The 19,558-nt window shown below is 48.1% G+C and overlaps 2 protein-coding genes across 10 annotated transcripts in view; one reads left to right on the top strand and one right to left on the bottom strand.

Moving 5' to 3' along the window:
- Ncoa6 (nuclear receptor coactivator 6) overlaps window positions 1-1,774 on the top strand; it is a 97,337-nt gene extending 95,563 nt beyond the window's left edge. For all 7 annotated transcript variants that reach the window (XM_042694745.1, XM_042694750.1, XM_042694749.1 and 4 more), the window contains one exon: window positions 1,201-1,774. In XM_042694745.1, coding sequence (XP_042550679.1) covers window positions 1,201-1,244 — 44 coding nt within the window. In that variant the 3' untranslated portion in view covers window positions 1,245-1,774. The remainder of the gene's footprint in view (window positions 1-1,200) is intronic.
- Window positions 1,775-2,880: 1,106 nt separating this feature from the next.
- On the bottom strand, window positions 2,881-10,966 carry Tp53inp2 (tumor protein p53 inducible nuclear protein 2). Of its 3 annotated transcripts, none has more exons than XM_042694752.1 (4): window positions 10,895-10,966; window positions 7,354-7,528; window positions 6,686-6,971; window positions 2,881-6,269 (listed from the first exon to the last, which is right to left on the bottom strand). In XM_042694752.1, exons 2-4 carry the CDS (start codon window positions 7,475-7,477, stop codon window positions 6,017-6,019), a joined length of 663 nt encoding a protein of 220 aa, XP_042550686.1. In that variant the 5' UTR covers window positions 7,478-7,528; window positions 10,895-10,966; the 3' UTR covers window positions 2,881-6,016. The 3 variants fall into 3 exon arrangements, with proteins under 3 accessions (XP_042550686.1, XP_042550685.1, XP_042550687.1); XM_042694751.1 differs by having other exon boundaries at window positions 10,734-10,954; XM_042694753.1 differs by having other exon boundaries at window positions 6,686-6,854; window positions 10,734-10,954.
- Window positions 10,967-19,558: the final 8,592 nt, after the last annotated feature.

The following is a 19,558-nucleotide window of genomic DNA, read 5'->3' as shown; positions in this document are numbered from 1 at the left end:
ATAAGATTAAGTAGTTGGGTATGGTGGCACATATCCCTGGGGAGGCAGAGGCAGACCCTTGAGTGTTTGAGGTCAGCATGGGCTACATAGCAAGACATATGTCTCAAAATAGAAAGAAAATTACTAGTATGCAAGGGAAATTAAAGGAAAAGTCCTCCCATTCATATCCCTGCTACTGCGTATAAATCACTTAATTCCCATTTCTTCCACGTCGCCCTGAGGCTCAGATAAGGCTGTTGCTTATTGTGAATGGCTTCCATTTTGTATATATCTTTATTCTTTTTTTTTTTTTTTTTTTTTTGGTCTTAGAGCTTGAACTCTGGGCCTGGGCGCTGTCCCTCAGCTCTTCAGCTCAAGGCTAGTACTCTACCACTTGAGCCACAGTGCCACTTCTGGCCTTTTTTTCCCCCTACTTATGTGGTGCTGAGGAATCGAACCCAGGGCCTCACGCATGCAAGGCAAGCACTCTACCACTGAGCCATCTTTCCAGCCCCTGTATATATCTTTAGCTTTGAGAAACCTGACATAGTAGACACCTAGGAACCAGGGTTTTGTGGTCATGTTAGAGACTTTATAACAAGTTCCCTTCTACGAAACAATGATTTGCTTCCAAAAATGAACCAGTTTATTGGTTGACACAATTTATTCACTGTGGTATCACTCATAGACTTCTCACCAATACCACTCCCAGCCTGTGCACACTTCATTGAAAGGAATTGAAGTTTGTCAGATTGATTGCCCAATTTAAAGGGTGGGGGGGAGCTACTGGGGAGCTTGCAGCTCATGCCTATAAACCTAGCTACTTAAGAGACTAAGATCTAGAGCATTGCCGTTCAAAGCCAGGCAGAAAAAGTCTTGAGATACTATCTCAAAATAACCAACAAAAAAGCAGGACTGGAGGCCTAGCTCAGGTGGTAGAGCATCAGGCTAGCAAGAATGAGGCCACAAATTCAAACCCTAGTGCCACCATCTTACCCTGCCACTTGTTCTAGACAGATATGTTTTGTTTCCCAACACCTGTTCACCTGTATCACGTTCCCATAACTGTCAGGCTCTAATGAGGCAGAGCGTGTGACTCTCCACACCAAGTATCCCTTAAACTGACTCAGTCTAGTGGGGTCTCACTTTCATCAGCCCTGGCCTTTGTGGACTGTGCAGCAAATTGCCTCAGTTGAATGTGTCCTTCCTTTTTCCCCACAGACATAACCAGTGCGGTGCAATCCAAGCGAAGAAAATCCAAGTAAACAAGCCGGAGGGTGACTTGATACTTGTAAATGTGTGTGAATTTTACAAAGAGTAATTTTGAGCTGTGACTTTTTAAAATCTATTTCTGTACAGTTAGTCATTTTAATAATGTGACCCTTTTCCTAGTCCCTGCCACCTGTTTTTTAAAGTGCAATGGGGAAAAGCAGGGTTGTTTGGCCCTTTTGGTGTTACAGGATGAAATTCAAGGTTTCTAAAATGTTGCCATGTATTGAGAGGAGCTAATGCCATCATAAATGTTAATAGTTTTCACATTTCCTAAGCAGCCTAGAGTACAGGGTGAGCATTTTTAGATCTTCTAATGATGTCTTGTGCTGTGGGAAGTACTGTGTGTGAATAGCAGTAGCAGGGCAAAAACAATCTTGTCATTTGAAAATGTTGTAAATAATTTTATTATATAGTGTTTTGGATGTATTTGTTGTAGAAATGGACCAGTGAATAAAGAGAATCTAAGGGGTTTGTACAATGTGAAATACTGAATGTGTTAAATAAATGTCATTGTTATAGAACATACAGGTATATTATTGGTAAGGATTTACTGGGAGAGTAAACTCTTCCTTTGGACCATGAGTCAATACAAACCTGTGACTCCAAACACACTGCATCTGAAAATCTAGAAAGTTGAGGACAATATATATAATTTTATCACTTTATACATCTTTTCTCTGTGCACCTGTTTCCCAACACTAACTGTGTTTACATCCACCATCCAGAAGATAAACCCAGACTGACAAGATTATTTGCACCAGCATCAAGAATTTAACCAGTTTAAGCCAGGAGTTGGTGGCTCATACTTAGGATCCAAGCTACTCAGGAGGCTGAAATCTTGAGATTTGTAGTTCATAGTTATCCCAGGCAGAAATGTCTGTGAGATTATTTCCAATTAATCAACAAAAAGATAGATTAGAGGTATAGTTTAAGTGGTAGATTGCCAGTATGAGCAAAACAGCAGAGTGAGCGTATGAGACCCTGAGTTTTAGCCCAGTATCTTTAGTCTAATTCTGTAGCTCAATGGGCAGCTCCCACATTAAAAGGGTCACTTTGTATTATACACTGCAGAGCTGTCCACAATATCCTACTCTCATCTGTTGCAGGTCTGGGAGTGGCTTATGGACATGTCCAGGTTTGTTTTTTTTCCTCTTTCCTGGTTAAATTCTTCATAGTCAGTATAGCCTCTAAAACCAGATGTTTCTACCCTTCCCTACTTTCAGTCTTCTAAGAATTTCAGGGCCTGAGGTTGTCCTGTATCAGCCTCAGCTCTAGCCTTCTGCCATTATTTCCTAGAGGTAGATTTATACTTTCCTCTCCTCCAGTGGCTCCTTCCCCTTGTGCCTGAGACCCAGTGCCTGAGACCAAAAGAATGAGTCAATGATAGCAGCGCTTATTCCCATCTCTATTTCAGCTATCTTAATATATGTTATAAATGCCCCCTAAAAATAGCGTTTATGAGTCAGGCCCCTTTGTCAGACTCTGTTCTCTGAGCTTATTTACCTTCTTCCCCTCCTGTGATATACACACCAGAAACAAAGCCAACATAAAAAATACCCTATGCCTCGACTGCTTGAGATTGCACGGTGCTTCACATATTTTAGCTCCACTCAGGAAGAATGCATAATGTGCTTTAAATAGATTTTTATTGGTTTTTCTTTATATTAATTTTCTCTCCCATAGAGGAATAATTAGCATTGCAATCTAACAATCAGAATCCTGTTACACACATACACAGGCATGCCATATGACCAGGTCGAGGTGGTTGTGTCCTTGAATCTGTCGACACATCACAACATGGTCAACCAAAGTCTTCACTTCAGCCAGTCTCAACATAAAACACCCAACAGAGATGCACTCAACTTGCATTTGGAACTAGGTGGCAGGGTAGGGAGAAAATTATTAGAAGCAGGCTATGGTTTGTCTGCATTCAGTCCCTTCACATAAAGCTATGAATCCTGGGAGGCATCCAAGAACCCTGGTGGGGTCCTTGTTGCACCTAAGACTTTATGGGTCATAGCAAGTTGATTGGAAGGTTTCAGGCAGGGGACTGGGCAGCAGGCATACTCCAAAACAGCACCAAACTGCACTCATACACACATGGTGCCTGCTGGGGCCAGACTGACAAAGGCTAGAAAGTGACATCCAGCTCAAGAGAACCACTTAGACTTATAGGGGAAAGCTGGAAGTCACCCTTTGATGTAACTGGGACTCACTCTAGAAACAGGTCCCTCTGACATCCTAAGTTTTGGCAAAGTGCTGGTAGTACTGACATTAATACAAACTGGTACAAACTTCCCTAGATCTCTGAAATCAGTCAAGACAGACTCTCTAACCCCCTCCGGTCTAAGGTTGCATAGGACTTTGTGAATTCTGGTTCCCTTGTGTATTCAAGTTCTGTGGTTTACGAAAAAATCCTGAAGCATGCTCAAGGTGAAAGGCACATACACAGTCAATACAGTATGACAAGGTCTGATGCTTCAGGAGTCAGACTAGCAGGAGACTGAGTAGTGTTGGTTCTTAAAAATCTCTACATAATTCAAATATTGCCACACTCCAATGCTACAGAATTTATAGGAAAGTACAAAAAAATGAGCTTTGCAACCAGCCAGGTGAAGAGATTGAAGAGTTCTAGAACTACAGGAGCCTCTAGAAATACAGGTAAGAGGCAAGACCTTCTGAAATGTGAGTCAAATGCCCCATCACTCAGATTCTTCTCCCACCAAGCAGGATCATGGGCACTGCTCAAGACTGACCCTAGGCTCTGGCTGGCAGTGAAAAGTAGGCAAGATGGGCTGGAAGGAATTTCAGCTCTTATAAGTGCTGAAGACCCTAAGCTGGCTAGGAAGTGACCTAAAGGTAGCTTGAAGAATAAAAGTACTATGTTGTAACTGAAGAACTTGAGGATAGAAAGAAGGTTGTCTGATTGAACCCTAGTAGCTAGTGTGGGGTCATTGATCTGCTTAGAGTATGATTTGGGCTTTTGCCGTGGAATAGAAGACCACAACAGGGCTTCTGTCCCTATCCTACCATCCATGGGGATACCTCCTTTCTCCTTTCCCCACATATCATATGAGGCCTAGGGATATAGAATCAGGGAGACAGCTGCTTTTTGCCCTTGGGAATGCAGTATTTTATCCAACCCCAAATTGGAGTTGAAGACTCAAAATCTGGAATTAGGGTGAAGGGGAAGACCTATATTAGTATATAATAGGAAATCTTTAAAGTTTCAAAGAAGAAAGAGCACACACTAGAAAAGGACAGCTAGAAAGAGAATGGGAAACAACTCCGGGCATTTCAAGAGGCTGTTGCTGGTGTCTAAGCCCAAAATTCAGTCCCAGCACAAAAGGAAAGCTGATTGCCCTTGTCCCATATGCCTCATCCAGGGATTCAGATCCTTTCTCTGGATACCTGGAGGGGAGGGGAAGAGGGCCATAGGGCACCTTTCCTTTTCCAACAAACTGGAAAAGGAAAATCCCTGTAGGAGAAAAAGAAGAGGGCCCCTGAAGGCCCTGAGCCTAGACAGGGAAAATTTGGGAACTGAGAGAGGGGCTCTGGCCTCCTACCTAGGAGTGTTTATTAGCCAGTCATACTAATTAAATTAAGACCAGAGGCAAGAGCTTCACCCCACAGCTTGTCCTTCTGAGCATCATTCCTCTGCAGTTTTCCCTTGGGGTATATGCCCTTTCTCTGACCAGAAGCCCTCGCCTGCATCTCCCTAAGCTAATTCTAGCACCTTAGGCATGTGAACAAATAAATGGCCAGGATAGCAGGCCCTTACCCAGCCTCTACTCCTGGAGTGACATAGAAAGGGGAGGTGGCAAGGTATTAAGCCCTTCAGACTCAGGACCTGAGGAGGGGTAAATTTCAGGAAAAGACTTGGGAGGTGTGATTATAGGAAAGGGAAGTCTGGGCTGGCTCCAGGCTCTGGCCTGAGAGCAGGGCTTGTCCTCTCTGAACATACACGATGTCAGCTCCCATTGTGCCCTGCTCCCTTACAGCTTCTCAACCTGTTTGTCCTGTCTGCATCTCCCGTAGGCTGCTCTTTCCCCGGATTCCCCCCTCCACCTTCTCCCTCTAAGCTCACATTTCACTATCCTCTTCTACATACTTTACCTTTCTAGGCCTAAGCAGCTCTTGGAAGTCCAGCCCCTCAGGACAGGGAGAAGGGGAAGACTAGAAGCAAAACCCTGAGCCTGACCCCTGACTAGCTGGCCCAGGCATGGCAGATTGGACTTGGTCAGGGTGAGGCTCAGAGTCCCCTCTCCATCCATTTCTGAGGGAATTGCTAGGAATGAATTGGGGAACAGGAGTAAATATAATGCCAAACACAGGAAAGGGTGAATCCTGTAAGGTAGGAGTTGAAGATGGGATATGGGGTATAAGTCAGATCAGAGCAAGAGAGGCTCCCAGAAATTGGGAGGGGGGGGAGGCAAAAAGCAAAGGTAGGTAGGGAGAGACAGGGATGGGAGTCAGAAAAGCATAGAAGATCAGGAGTGAGGGTGAGGAGACAGGATTAGATGGCGAGTTTAGGAAGGATAAAGGGGGTGGGGGGTGGTCAGAGGTGGATCAGAGGTGGATCAGAGGATCCCAAAAGGGAAAAAAAATCAAGGGAGTTAAGGAAGGGCCACCACCCCTCCGGACCCACGTAAGTTAGGAGGGGTGGTGTCCCAGCCCAGCCGTCTCTGGAGCAGCACACTGGCTGCTGCAGAGGGAACCAAGGGGACACAGAGACTGCGAGGGATTCGTGGCGCGGTGAGGGCACTCAGTAGTTGAACTGGCGCTGGCACGGCTGGTAGATGAAGCTGCCCTGGTGCTTAGGCCGGCGAGGGCGGCTCTCCCGGGCGCGGTTCTGCCGTTGCACCACCTTGGCGCTCAGCGCGCGGCGCTCGGCCCGCTGCCGGGCCCGCTGCAGCCGCCGCGTCTGGCCCGCCTTCTCCAGCAGCACGGCTCGCGCCGGCAGAGGAGCCGCGGCGTGGTGCAGGGCCCGAGGTTCACGGCGGGCCGGCACCAGCTCTCTGCAAGGATAGAGCGGGGGTGGGGGGAGCGGAGCTCTGTCGGGACCCATCTGGGGATGGGGCGCAGGCACCTCCTACTCTCAATTTCCTGGTCAATGGAGCACCTGACATCCAACGGATGGGTACAACCCTTGTCCCGAGTCAAACTGGAAATGCCTCCTCGGGTCTAGTCCCTAGGACAGGTAAACTGGACCAGGAAGTGGAAGCAGGGGCGGGGAGGGGGGCGGGGCGAGGATTAGCTCCAACCCCCAATTTGTACAAGCCCCTGGGCAGCTCCAACCACTAAGCCCTCTGGCTTGAGTCTCTATGCCAGGCCTCAAGCCCCGCCCCTGTGGCGAGGCCACGCCCACACACCAAAAGCGCCGCCCACAGCCCCCAACCCGCCGTCCACACCCTCGCCTCCCCTTCCCACTCACCCATCACTGAGATCGCCATCCGGCAAGGCAGCCTCGGGGTGCGGGGAAGGAGGCCCAGGCTCCAGCACTATGGTGCTGCCGGTGACGTAAACAGACATGCTGGGGTGCTCGATGAGGAGGTCCTCCAGGGGGCTGCTCTGGAGGCGGGCGGGCCCGAGGCCGGGACCCTCTGCAGTAAAACAGGCGGGAGGGGTAACAAACCAGCTCTCGTCCATCAAGGAGGGCGCGGGTGGGGGGCGGCCGGCGGGGAGGGCGGCCCCGGGGCTGGGGGGAGCCGCGTAGCTATCTACGGGGTGCAGGAAGGGGGAGCCATGCGGAGGAGGGGAAGCAGCGGGGGGGGGGGGGGGGGACACACACATACCGGACACAGGGGACAGGGAGAGAAAGGGCATCGTTAGTCAGACCCGCAGTCCTTGCCCGTCGTCGTGCCCAGGATGCCCTACGGGACCCCAGGGGTGGGCCCCAATGGTGTGCCGCCAGCAGACCGGAGTCCAGGCTTGCAAGGGAAGGTGACAGGTTCCCCCTCCTTCCAGGGTCATCTCAGTTTGCCCAGTTGACTTGGAGAACTCCAACCCCCAAAGTAGCAATCTCGCCTCCCTTGCTGTGCGCCCTTAGGAGCACTTCACAGGCCCGGGAGTCGAAGTGCGGCCCGTGGTCTCAGCTCTCACCCGGCAGGTCAATGATGAGCCAACCGTCCACTTCATCCTCCTCCGACACGAAGGCGCCGGGGCAGTCCGAGTCTTCAGGAGGCGAGGGGGTGCTGAAGAAGAGGCTGGTGAGGCGCTGGAACATGGTCGAGGGGCGAAGCGGCCTCAAGGGGGCGCCCTACGGCAGTGTAAAATCCTGGGAATCAAAGCAAGGCATCAGGATGACTAAAGTCCACCCCCATGTACCCCCAGCAGTGAAAAGAAGAGGGATGGGTGGGGAAACTCTGGTGTCTTTCTGCATACAGATCCAGGGTTTTCTATAGGAACTTAGGAAGTTATTTACGTGTGTGTATGTTTCGTGTCAAATGACTGTTAATAATAAGTACCCTTCTCTGGGCTCTAATAAGAATTAAATGAGCTGGGAGCTCATGGCTCACACCTGTAATCCTAGCTACTCAAGAGGCTGAGATCTGAGGATGGCAGTTCAAAGCCAGCCTGGACAGAAACATCTGTGGAACTCTTATCTCTGATCAATCACAAAAAAGAAGTACAGCCTAGCTGTGGCTCCAGTGGTAGAGCCTTGAGCAAAAGAAACTCAAGGACAGCTCCTAGACCCTGAGTTCAAAATCCCCAGGACTGGCACCAAAAAAAAAAAAAAAAAAAGAACCAAACACAAAGTGTTTGGAACAGTGTCTAAGCACACAATGGTCACTCAGTAAGCTAAAGTTATTCCAAGGTTCTGGAGGAAAATAGAAGGCCTGATATATGACCAGCTGTGTCACAGAAGGTCTCCAAAAGATGGAACATCCAAATTGGACCTTGAAAATACAAGTTCTCCAGGAGGGCTTGAATTGCCCATACTGTGATTATTATCATCATAAAAATATAAATATCCATGTGAGGGTTGCAGATGAAGAAAACAGAGGAAGCCCAGGGAGTAAGGTAACAGTCACATACACAGATTTGAACCTGTGTAGTCAGAGGCAGCATCCACAACCGCTGTGTACACTGTCTTTGCTGGATGTGTGTCTACATTAGGCATTTGGTGACTGGGGCCATAAAGGACTTTGGATTTCATCATGATTTCCTAAACAACAGTCTTTTACCCCAGAGACTAAAAACCACCACAGGAGCCTGTGTGGCTCGAAAAGTGCTGGCAGAAATCCCACAGAACTGCTAGGATCTCACAAGTGAGATTGGGCAAGCTTCATATCTATTTGTCAGATAGGTAAAGTCCCCACCTCCCTTTACCTCCTTTATTTTTTTCCAGGCTCCTGCTCAAGGACAGCATTCTGGCTAGGAGAAAAATGATCAGGTTGCCTGGCCCCAGTGAGACAAGAGGTCAGTGGGAGGTGATGAGAGAGGAAAGGATCTCTCAGGTCCCAACAGCCCTAATGATAAGCACTGAAGATTGGACCAGGACCCAAGCCATTAGCCAGTCCTTAACTGGGCTAAGATGAGGAATGAAGATGTCAAAGTGGTATCTATAGATCTGCACCCATCTGATTTTGTGATCTGAGAGAACACAAGTTAATCCTCAAACACATAACTAGGCAGCAGTGGAGCAGGTCTAGTCTCAAGTCATTGAGAATCCAGTCCAGATTATATACAGGTAGGAAAGCCTGTATATATATCCTTGGACAGCAAATGTCCAAGGATATAAAGATCCAGAGACCAGGGAAGTAAGACAAGATCCGTGGTCCAACCACAGCCCCTCTGCTCAGCCCACCCCCATAAATGTCTGTGGTTCTTGGCACCAAGGTCCACTACATACCTCCCATACTACCCAGTGAGTGCAGAACCTGCTCTTAGCCTCTACAGTTAAGAGACCAACTGAAGAAAGGGAGGTTCAGAGTAGATACTCCCTCCCTGAGGTCAAATAGCCTCTTGGATTTTCTTTCCCAGCATGCCAGCTTCCTGGTTCTCAGATTCACAGCTCTGCTCAAGGAAGAACTATTCCCTTTAATAACTACAACATCTGTGTCCAAAACCACCCCTAGCCTAGTCCATTCTTTAGTAAACCCGAGCCTGGGCATAGGGTTCCAGGTACAAGTTTCTATGCCCACCCATATGGAAGGTCAGCAGCTCCTCTCCACCCCCTTCTACCCCTTGTGAGCAGAGAAGAGGGGACAGCTCAACTTCTGTAATCACCAGCATTAAGGATGGTTGAGTCCCTTCCTAGATGACAGACTTGGAAGCTGGGGAGATAATGAGGATCAAATAGAGAGAACTCCACCTCACCCTCTACCCTTAACCAACATCAGCCCTCCAGAGGCGGGCAGTTAGTGACTCACTTTTCTCTGGTCAAAACAGCTGGGAGAACAACAATTCTATTGGGCTGTAAAGAATGGTAAGGTAGAGGAAATCAGGACCATGAATGAAACACAACCTCCAGAAACCTTCTGGAAAAGGATCAGGGATTGAGGAGTGTAGGAGCCCTATTAAATGATGGGTGCTGAGCCCAAAATAGAGTCCTTCAGTGGAAGAAGAATGTGTAACTTGTTACTTGAATTGAGCTCCTATCATATATTTGTCCCTGGCTATGCATTCATCACTTAATCAGTGAGCATGACTTCCAGTGAAGTACTAATGTTCTCTGGGCCTCAGTTTCCCTTTCCATGAAATGAAGTCACTCTCTCTCTCCCTTTCTCCCTCTCTCTCTCCCTCTTCCCCCTCCTCCCTCCTCTCTCTCTCCCCCCTCTCTTTCTCACACACACACAAGCTCTAGAGATTGAACCTCAAGTTCCCTAGTACTGCCAAAAAAGAAAAACAGAGTTTGGAGGCTGAGTGACATCAACTAAAGCACTGCACACAAGCACAAGTCCCGGATTAGGTTGTTATTATGTTAGTCCTTCTGGGGCGGAGCCTGAAGCTAGAGAGGGGATTCCACTACCATCTGGCGCTGCCCTAAGGACTTGGATCTCCAGGCTGTCTTCATCCCTGGGCGAACTCCCCCACCCCCCACCAACCTAGATCCAACTGTGCCGCGGGACCCTCTCTCAGGTCGCATGCACAAAGTGGGAGGTCAGAGGCTTAACCCCAGCCCCAAGGTTACCGGGAAACAGCCGAGCGCCCTCTGGCCCCCGCTCGCCTTTTCTGCGTTTCTCACCCTTGGCCCAGCCCAACACAGCGCCCACCGGGTCACCGGAGGACAAGCAACCCAAGCCGCGGGGGGGGTGGGGTGAGGAGGGGGAGGCGGTGCTGGCCTTGGTGACGTCTCAATGTCATATGCAAATACGGTGACGTCACGACCTACCGGCGTGCGGCAGCCAATCGCAAGCGGGGAAAGCAGCCCCAGCGGCCGCCGGCGAAGACAAACAAAGGCCAGAGAGCGGGCGAGGGGTGCAGGGCGTGCCCTGGGGCGCGGGGAGCCCCTCTGACCCCCACTACTCAGGACTCACCTAGGGGCTGGAGCGCTACGGCGGGCGGGGATGCGTGAGGTAGTTGTGCGGCCAGGCGTCCCAGGCTGGCCGGCCGCTCACAGGCTGGGCCGCATCGTGGGGCCGCCGGGCGGGTAGGGGGCAGCGCGAAGCGCACGGAGGCTCGGAGCAGCTGCACTCACCCGCGGGGCTTTGAGTCTGTGCGGCCGGCTGTGGCGGGGCTCACGGCACAAATTGGAACGTTCAAACAGCTGATTGTGACGTCACAAAGGGGCCCGCCCGCCGCGCGTCACCTGCCGGCAGGGCGGCGGCCAATCACGGGCTGTGGATCCCCCCGGTCCCCGCCCCTTCACGGCTCGCTGGCGGCCGGCTCCGTCCAGCCCCGGAGTCGCGATCTGAGCCTTGGGGAGGTGACTGGGGGAAGCCTGGCTTCGTTGTCCTCCGTCACCCGCAGACCTCTCACTGAAGCCTACCCCAACTCCACCTACAGGATCCCCTCTTCCTGCACTGTCTGTACTTGTGTCAACGCCCTGACCTCTTCCGTTCCTTCCCACATCCTTTCGCCGGCTTGACCCCCGATGTGTACGCACCCTTCCTTTAATCTACACCTCGCCCTGCGCCTGCACGCCCCACCTGCCCTTCGGCCTACTCTCCCTCTTCCGTCGCATCCCCTTATCCCTACACAGTTTCTGTTCTCCCAAGCCCCGGCCCCTGTTTTTTACTCCCCCCTCAGCAGACTGGAGAGAAGCGGGGGGGGGGGGGGGGGGGGGAGGGGGAGGGCTGGCCCCTTCCTAAGTTCCAGGGGAGCACCTGAAAATGCGGGAGAGTTCGATTGACAGGAAATGTAGGACTTGGAATTGCTTTGAACCGAGTAAACATTCACCTAGAGACAGCTCAGCTCTGGAATGTTTGCACACCTTATTAACTCCACGTAGTTACCGGAACTAGACAGGAGAGACCCGACAGGGATTACTAGAACTGATTTACACAGGAAAAACAGGTTTATGAAATCTCACCGTTGGTGTGTGAATTCATACTCTCTGATGCATTAAAAAAATTATTTTATTGGGCACCTACTGTTGCCACTCCCAGACCACAAACCAACATTCAACTCTTGTGTGTCAAGCATTGTGCTATGGTTTTTGATCTTCATAACTCCCCAAAACTAGTATCCTTAATTAACAGTTGAGAAAACACTGGGAGACCCTGGTTTCCAACGTAATTAACTATAGCCAATGGCAGAACCAAGAGTCAAACCCGTATCTCCACTCTACTTGCAACAGGTTATATAGTCCAGACTCCTCCTGTCTCTCTCTCCAGGAAGACCTGGTTTCCAGTCCTGATTGTGCTCTAAACTTGCTGTGTGTTCTCAAGCAAGTCATGTTATCTTTGTAGGCCTTAGTTTCTTCATCTGCCATACTTGACATATTCAAGCTTTCTTAAAGCTGACAGTGAGAGTCTTCTAAACTCTCCACCCTCAAGATTCTGCCAATTCCATAATGCAGGTCCCAGCTCTCCTGGATGACACCTGCAGAGAGATCATAAATACCTATTCTCAGAATGTCCAGGGCCAAAGGCTCTTAGTTTTCCTCTCAGTAGAGGAAGGCTAGTGAATGAGACTCTGAGAACAGCCCACCTGGCCAACAAGAGCCAGTCCAAAGGATCATACTATGGGGGAAAAACAAAACAAAACCTGTCCTAGCCTCATTTGAAGCCAAGTGACAACTCAGCCCTAGCAATTAGAGAGGAAGATCCACTAATACCTAGAGGCTTCCTGGGAGAAGGGAAGGTGACATTGTTCTTAGAGTGGTGTCCCCAAAGTGTCCTCATTCCTCACTTGTCACAGATACTTACTGCTTAAACCTCTACCCTCTCTTGAGCTCCTTGCTGACTAATCTCTAACACACCTCTTCTGTCACACCCACTGCTCTAAAACCAGCTGCAAAGCCCCACACTCTGAATGGCATTCACGGTCTTCCGTGATCCAGACCCAGTTCTCTCCAGCGCCATCTCCTCCTCCTCCAGGCAGACACCTTGTGCTTAAGTCAAACTCCTCTTTTGGACTCTTCAACACGCACTAACCTCGGTGATTTTTGTTGACACTTTTTTTTCCAGCCTAGAATGATTTCTTCAAGACTTTCTGAAATCTAGATCTTTCCTGTTCTCAACATTCTATTTCCCTCTTCTCTTAGGGGCTTTTTGTTGTTGTTGTTCTACCCATGTGTCAATGACCAGTTTGATGAATACTCATTTATTAGTTCAATAAACACCAAGTAGCTGGCTGTTGTGTGTTCTTGTAGTCTACCTTCTGAGTAGCCAGGACTTCAGATATTAACTGAATCCAGGAATTTGGGGGCAGCCTGGGTAACATAGTGAGACCATCTCAATTAAAAATAAATAAATAAATGACACTGGGTATCTGTGGCTGGTGCTTGTAATTTTAACTGAGAGCTGAGGATTGCAGTTCAAAGCCAGCCTGGGCAGCAAAGTCTGTGAGAATCTTATCTCCAATTAAACATACTACTACTACTATAACTACTACTACTACTACTACTATTACTACTACTACTAATAATAATAAGCTGAAAGTTGTAGAGCACTAGCCTTAAGAAGAAAAGCTCAGGGACAGTATCTATGCCATGAGTTCAAACCTCAGGACCTGCCCACACAAAAATTCCCAAGTAAAAAAGCCAGGCACCAGTGGCTCACCTGTAATTCTAGCTAGCCAGGAGGCTGAGATCTGAGGATTGTGGTTCAAAGCCAGTCCAGGCAGGAACATTCATGAGACTCTGATCTCCAATGAGCCACCAGAAAACTGGAAGTGGGGCTGTGCTCAAGTGGTAGAGTGCTCGCCTTGAGCTGAAGAGCTGAGGGACAGCGCCCAGGCCCAGAGTTCAAGCCCCAAGACTGACAAAAAAGAAAAAAAAAAAAGAAAAAGAAACAAATGGACACCAAAAAAAAAAAAAGAATCTTGAATGCAGTAAATAAAAGGATGCTATTTTAAAAAGCAGAAGGAAGAATAGGAAAATGATGAAGAGGGAAAATTTGTTCAAAATACTCTGTGTGTGCTGGGCGCTGGTGGCTCACGCCTGTAATCCTAGCTACTCAGGAGGCTGAGATCTGAGGATCGTGGTTCAAAGCCAGCCCGGGCAGGAGAGACCGTGAGACTCCTATCTCCAATAAACCACCAGAAAACCGGAAGTGGCGCTGTAGCTCAAGTGGTAGAGCGCTCACCTTGAGCTGAAGAGCTGAGGGACAGCACCCAGGCCCAGAGTTCAAGCCCCACGACCGACAAAAAAAAAAAAAATACTCTGTGTGTGTACGGAAATCTCACAGCAAAACCTCTTCATATTACAAATGTATGTTGTTAACAAAAAAGATAAAAGAAGCAACAAAAGTTGAAAATATCCTCCAAAAAAAGTAAGAAGCCAGGCATTAGTGGCTCATGCCTGTAATCCTAGCTACTCAGGAGGCTGAGATCTGAGGACCACGGTTCAAAGCCCACCAGGGCAGAAATATCCCTGTGAGACTCATCTCCAATGAACTACCAGAAAATTGGAAGTGACACTGTGGCTCAAGTGGAAGAGCGCTTGTCTTGAGCTGAAGAGCTGAGAGACAGCACCCAGGCCCAGAGTTCAAGCCCCATGCCCGAGGGGGAAAAAAAATTCCCAAGTAGACAGTTGGCATTCCAAAGGCAAGGTCTTTGACCACATACTCTCTCTTCAGCCTGTAGTGGGTGTGACACAAAATAGAATAGAATCAAAGGCTCAATAGTTGCAGCCTGAAGCTCAAGAAGGGTGAATGGCATAAGAGTCAGTATCTGGACAATCCATCCTGGTATAGGCTGAGTGATATTGGACACAGAGTTATGGTTCCCTAACCCCAGAGGACTCTTCATATATACTCTGGTAACCTGAGATGACTCCAATTTACTTCCCAGTATTATCTTCATTCCAACTGTAGGCTGCTAGACCAGATACCAGTCTACTACTGCTGGTCCCTGGGAGTAGATTTAGTATTTTGGTACCCTCACCTCAGCCTGTGGGCTATAAAAAGAAGTAGCAGGTCCTGGTGTTGGTGACTCTTGCCTGTAATCCTAGCTACTTGGGAGGCTGATATTGAGAGGATTGTGGTTAAAGGTCAGCACAGGCAGGAAAATTTTCAAGCCCTTGAACAACAGAGAACTGGGCATAGTGGCACACACATGTTATCCCAGCTATGACAGGAAACCTAAAATAAGCAGGGTGTGGTCCAGATGCATGTCTGGGCCAGAAGCAAGACCCTAAAAATTAACCAGCACTAACTAAAAAGGGCTGGAGAGGTAGATCAGTAGCAAACCCAGGCTCAGTAACACACAATACACGCACACACAAAAACAACAGTATTCTTGGGGGTAATCCTGGAATCTCATTTCCAATCAGATACAAAGTGCTGCTCCTGTGTACATACATGATGCATATTCATAGATACCCATGCATACACTTGAAGACGTCTATGTACAAATATACACAAACACGTATGGATTTACATTCATAGGATAAACAGCTGCCCACGTCCATCTCACCCATGCTCAGATGTGAATATTGCCCAATTTTATGGCCACCGAGATCAAGAGGATACCCTACCATTCCTGCCTTAGGCTTGTCTACACTGTGCCCTGGGGACACTCCACTGCCTTGGGGCCCCCACTTCAAAGGGAAGACATGTGTCAGCTGGGCGTGTTCCTCCCGGGACCTTGAGTATGCTTGAAAGTATGAAGCAGTCTGTGTCCTGGCTGGAGAACTGTTTCACCACTCATGGCCTGCTTTTCTACTCCACCCTTAAGATAGAGGTGGAGGCCTGGCACCGTGGGCTCATGCTTGTAATCCTAGTCCCTCAGAAGGCTGAGATCTGAGGATTGTAGTTCAAAGCCACCCCAGGCAGGAAAGTCTATGTGACATCTCCAATTAAGCACCAAAACAACCACAAGTGTAACTATTTCAGGGTTTCAGCCTTGAGAGAAAAAAAAAGATCAGGAACATGATTCTGGCTCTGAGTTCAAGCCTCAGTATTAAGCCTGGGAAAGCCACTCTCTTTCTCTAAGCCTCAGTTTCCCCAACTTCAAAACAGGCAGCTCCAGGCTCCACTAGCAGTACCCTCTCCCATATCAACCTCTAAATATCCAGGTCTGTTTGTGTGAACTGTACTCAGGGCCCCTATCAGGGAGGAGGACAGCATCAGGACAGATTTGATTTCAGAGAGGGAGGCCGGTGGCTGTAAACCACAAGCAGGCCTGGCTTAGCTTTATCTCTCTTCCCAAGGTGTGAGGGAGGGGTGGCAACTTTGCGATCCTAGAGGTGTGTTTGTGAATGTGGGTACGAACCTAAGTGAACTGCTCTGGTGTGTGTGCTCATCATAGATTCCTTCACTGTAGATTTCTTTTTAAAGAGAAATGTTTGCATCCATTCCTGACCAACGGTGGTGAGAAGAGACAGCTTGGGAGCCATTCAGGAGCAAAAGGAAAAGAAGAGTTGTTAGGGTTGTGTCCTCTGCCTTTGCCTGAGCAGGGCTGGATTCTGTACCTCCTTCCTGGAATGTGGCTTAGGGACATAGCCCCAGCAGGCTGGTAAGCTGGAGAGGAGAGGATGGACAGGACTTCCCTCCAGAAGAAACTACTGCTCTTCCAGGAGCTAATAAACTCTTGAAGCTCAGATCACTTCTCTCTCCTTTTTACAGTGCAGCTTCTTACTCCAAGCTGAAATTCACATGACTCCAGATGGACTAGAAGAGTGAGCAGCACTGTCCTCACTACTCTTTTATGCTGTACACACACAAAATGTGAATGAACACACTCCACAAACCACTACCGACTTGTACTTTAAGCAATTTGCTTTTGTAGTTTCCAGCCCCTAGGGAATCCAATGTGGCACTTGCCTAATCTCCCTGTGTCTGGAGTGTGTGTGTGTGTATGTGTGTGTGTGTGTGTGTGTGTGTGTGTGTGTGTGTGTGTGTGTGTGTATGTGTGTGTGTGTGTTGGTCCTGGAGCTTGAGCTCAGGGTCTAGTTTTTGCTCAAAGCTGGCACTCTACCTTAAGCTACAGCTCTACTTCCAGTTTTTTTTTAATTTTTTGTTTGTTTTGTAGTTCATTGGAGTCTCATGGACTTTCCTGCTCTGGCTAGCTTCAAACTGCGATCCTCAGATCTCAGCCTCTTGGGTAGCTAGGATTATAGGCATGAACCACTGGCACCTGACCATATCCAGTATTTTAGTGGTTATTTGGAGATTAAAGTCTCACAGACTTGCCTGTCTGAGCTGTCTTTGAACTGCAGTCCTCAGATCTCACCCTCCTGAGTAGCTAGGATTATAGGCATGAGCCAAAATATATTGTGCTTTTATGTAACATAAAATCATTTCTATCAACAGACCCTCCTGAGTAGAGTATACTATCATGTGAACAGGGCCACATGACAAGAACTCAAGAAAGGCCTCTAACTGGGGAAGGTAACCACCTGTCAACAGATAGAAAAAATGGAGGCTTAGTAATACAGCCCTAAGAAAATGAATTCTGCCAAGAAGCTGAAGTTGCCTGGAAGCCAGTCTTCCCTAATTAACACTCCAAAGAAGAATAGAGATGGCCAACACATTGATTCAGCCTTGTGAAATCCTGAGCAGAAAACCCACAAGTCTAGGCCCAGCTTTCTGATTTACAGAACTATGAGCTAAATAGTGGGGGTTGTCTTGTGCCCTTAGGTTTTAGTGGTTTATTATGCAGCAATAGAGAAGTAGTGTATTTGCACTTAAAAGAATTTTGTGTGGTTTGGATTGATTCTACATGAAAATTGATGACCCAGGAATATAGCTCAGAGGTACAGCCCTTGCCTAGCATGCTTGAAGAGGAGGAACAAACAACTTGAGCTACTAATCTTACTCCTGTATATTTTGTTTAAATACAAGTCTTTTTGTAAATAGTGTTATAATTGGAGAAAACAATTTTTTTTCTTTCTCTGCTAATCATATAGTTGAAACTAAGTAATTTGAATGTGTGGGATACAACTTTATAGTATGTGTCAGCCAAATGACACTTTCTTCAGGAAGCTCTTCACAGTATCTCTGGGCAGGGCAAAGTGTCCCCTCCCTCCTCAGAGCCCCCCAAACACATGGCCTGACTCTGATCACCACACACTTTTAGTTCACCACATACCAGGAATGCCTTTGTTACTTTCTGGGAGGCAGATATCTTTTCTATATTTAAGAACCTCATTTGAGGGGCTGGGAAGGTGGCTCAGTGGTAGAGTGCTTGCCTTGCATGGATGAGGCTCTGGGTTCAATTCCTCAGCACCACATAAACAGAAAAAGCCAGAAGTAGTGCTGTGGCTCAAGTGGTAGAGTGCTAGCCTTGAGCTGAAGAGCTGAGGGACAGTGTCCAGACCCAGAGTACAGGTCCCACGACCAAGAAAAAAATAAAACAAAAAACCTCATTTGATGTAAACAGGACCATAATCAGAGATACTAGCCTGACTACACAGATCTAGCAGCTAGGATAGTGGGTAGAATGAGATGGTAAGTGAACTCAAAACAGAAGGATTCAAAGAAGGCTTCCTGGGCTGGGTAGGTGGCTCAGTGGCAGAGTGCTTGCCTCGTATGCATGAGGCCCTGGATTTGATTCTTCAGCACCACATAAACAGAAAACCCCAGAAGTGGCACTGTGGCTCAAGTGGTAGAGTGCCAGCCTTGAGATGAAGAGCTCAGGGACAGCATCCAGGCCCAGAGTTCAAGCCCCACAACCATCACCACCAACAAAAAAAAGGCTTCCTTGGGAGAGAGGACATTTGAGCCAGACTATAAAAGACCTTTGGGCAAATGATTGAAAGGCCTGGAAATACTATTTCAAATTAGGTGCCCTGAACCCTTGTCTTGGTTCTGCCTGTTACTTGCAATATGACTTTGAATGACTTTAGTCCTTTTTGAGCCTCCATTTAACTATCTGTTCAATGGAGCATGATGAGGATTTTTGTGTAGAGCCCTTTCTCTGTCCAAGACTAAGGAGAAGTTTGTCTTGTCTTCCTTCCAGAGCAAAGTCTATTTGTCTCTGGCTCTTAAGGTCTTCAAGGATGCCAGAAATTCCACCATTGCTCTAACCTCCTTCATAAACATTGCCCTCTTTTTTTTTTTTTTTTTTTTGTCTGTCATGGGGCTTGAACTCTGGGCCTGGGCACTGTCCCTCAGCTCAAGGCTAGCACTCTACCACTTGAGTCACAGTGCCACTTCCGGTTTTCTGAGAGGTTTATTGGAGATAAGAGTCTCATAAACTTTCCCACCCTGACTGGTTTTGAACCCTGATCCTCAGATCTCAGCCTCTTGAGTAGCTAGGATGACAGGTGTGAGCCATGGATGCGAGGCACATTGCCCTCTTTTAACACCCCCTAAGTTGTAGCTAATCAAGAAAGGGGGAAGCTGACTCCCTCCATATCTAGTGAAATGGAACTTTCAGAATGGATTCCGAGGGCTGGGAAGGTGGCTCAGTGGTAGAGCACTTGCCTTGCATGCCTGAGGCCCTGGGTTCGATTCCTCAGCACCACATAAGCAAAAAGAAAAAAGCCGGAAGTGGTGCTGTGGCTCAAGTGGTAGAACACTAGCCTTGAGCTGAAGAGCTGAGGGACAGCGCCCAGGCCCAGAGTTCAGGCCCCATGACTGGACCCAAACAAACAAACAAACAAAAACAGAATGGATTCAGAGAGAAATACCCGTTGAGGTATGTTAGGAAAAAGTAGTGAGGTAAAACAAAGTGATCATATCAAATGTCTTATTTTTCTTGGCCTGGCTCTCCCTTCCATTGATAGGCCCTCTAGATATACAACTCTATGGTT

This window comes from Dipodomys spectabilis, unplaced genomic scaffold (genome assembly GCF_019054845.1).
Source record: "Dipodomys spectabilis isolate Male_0828 unplaced genomic scaffold, ASM1905484v1 ptg000175l, whole genome shotgun sequence".
Lineage (NCBI taxonomy): Eukaryota > Metazoa > Chordata > Mammalia > Rodentia > Heteromyidae > Dipodomys > Dipodomys spectabilis.
The sequence above is the reverse complement of the archived record's forward strand: the minus strand, read 5'-3'. Positions and strand labels throughout refer to the sequence as shown.

Excerpts from the sequence above, each read along its gene's own strand:
- Tp53inp2 (XM_042694752.1), bottom strand. The coding sequence starts at position 7,477 with ATGTTCCAGCGCCTCACCAGCCTCTTCTTCAGCACCCCCTCGCCTCCT. Across the intron at positions 6,972-7,353 it reads GCTCATCATTGACCTGCCGG|ATAGCTACGCGGCTCCCCCC; the intron begins GTGAGAGCTGAG and ends TGCACCCCGTAG. Across the intron at positions 6,270-6,685 it reads GATGGCGATCTCAGTGATGG|AGAGCTGGTGCCGGCCCGCC; the intron begins GTGAGTGGGAAG and ends CTATCCTTGCAG.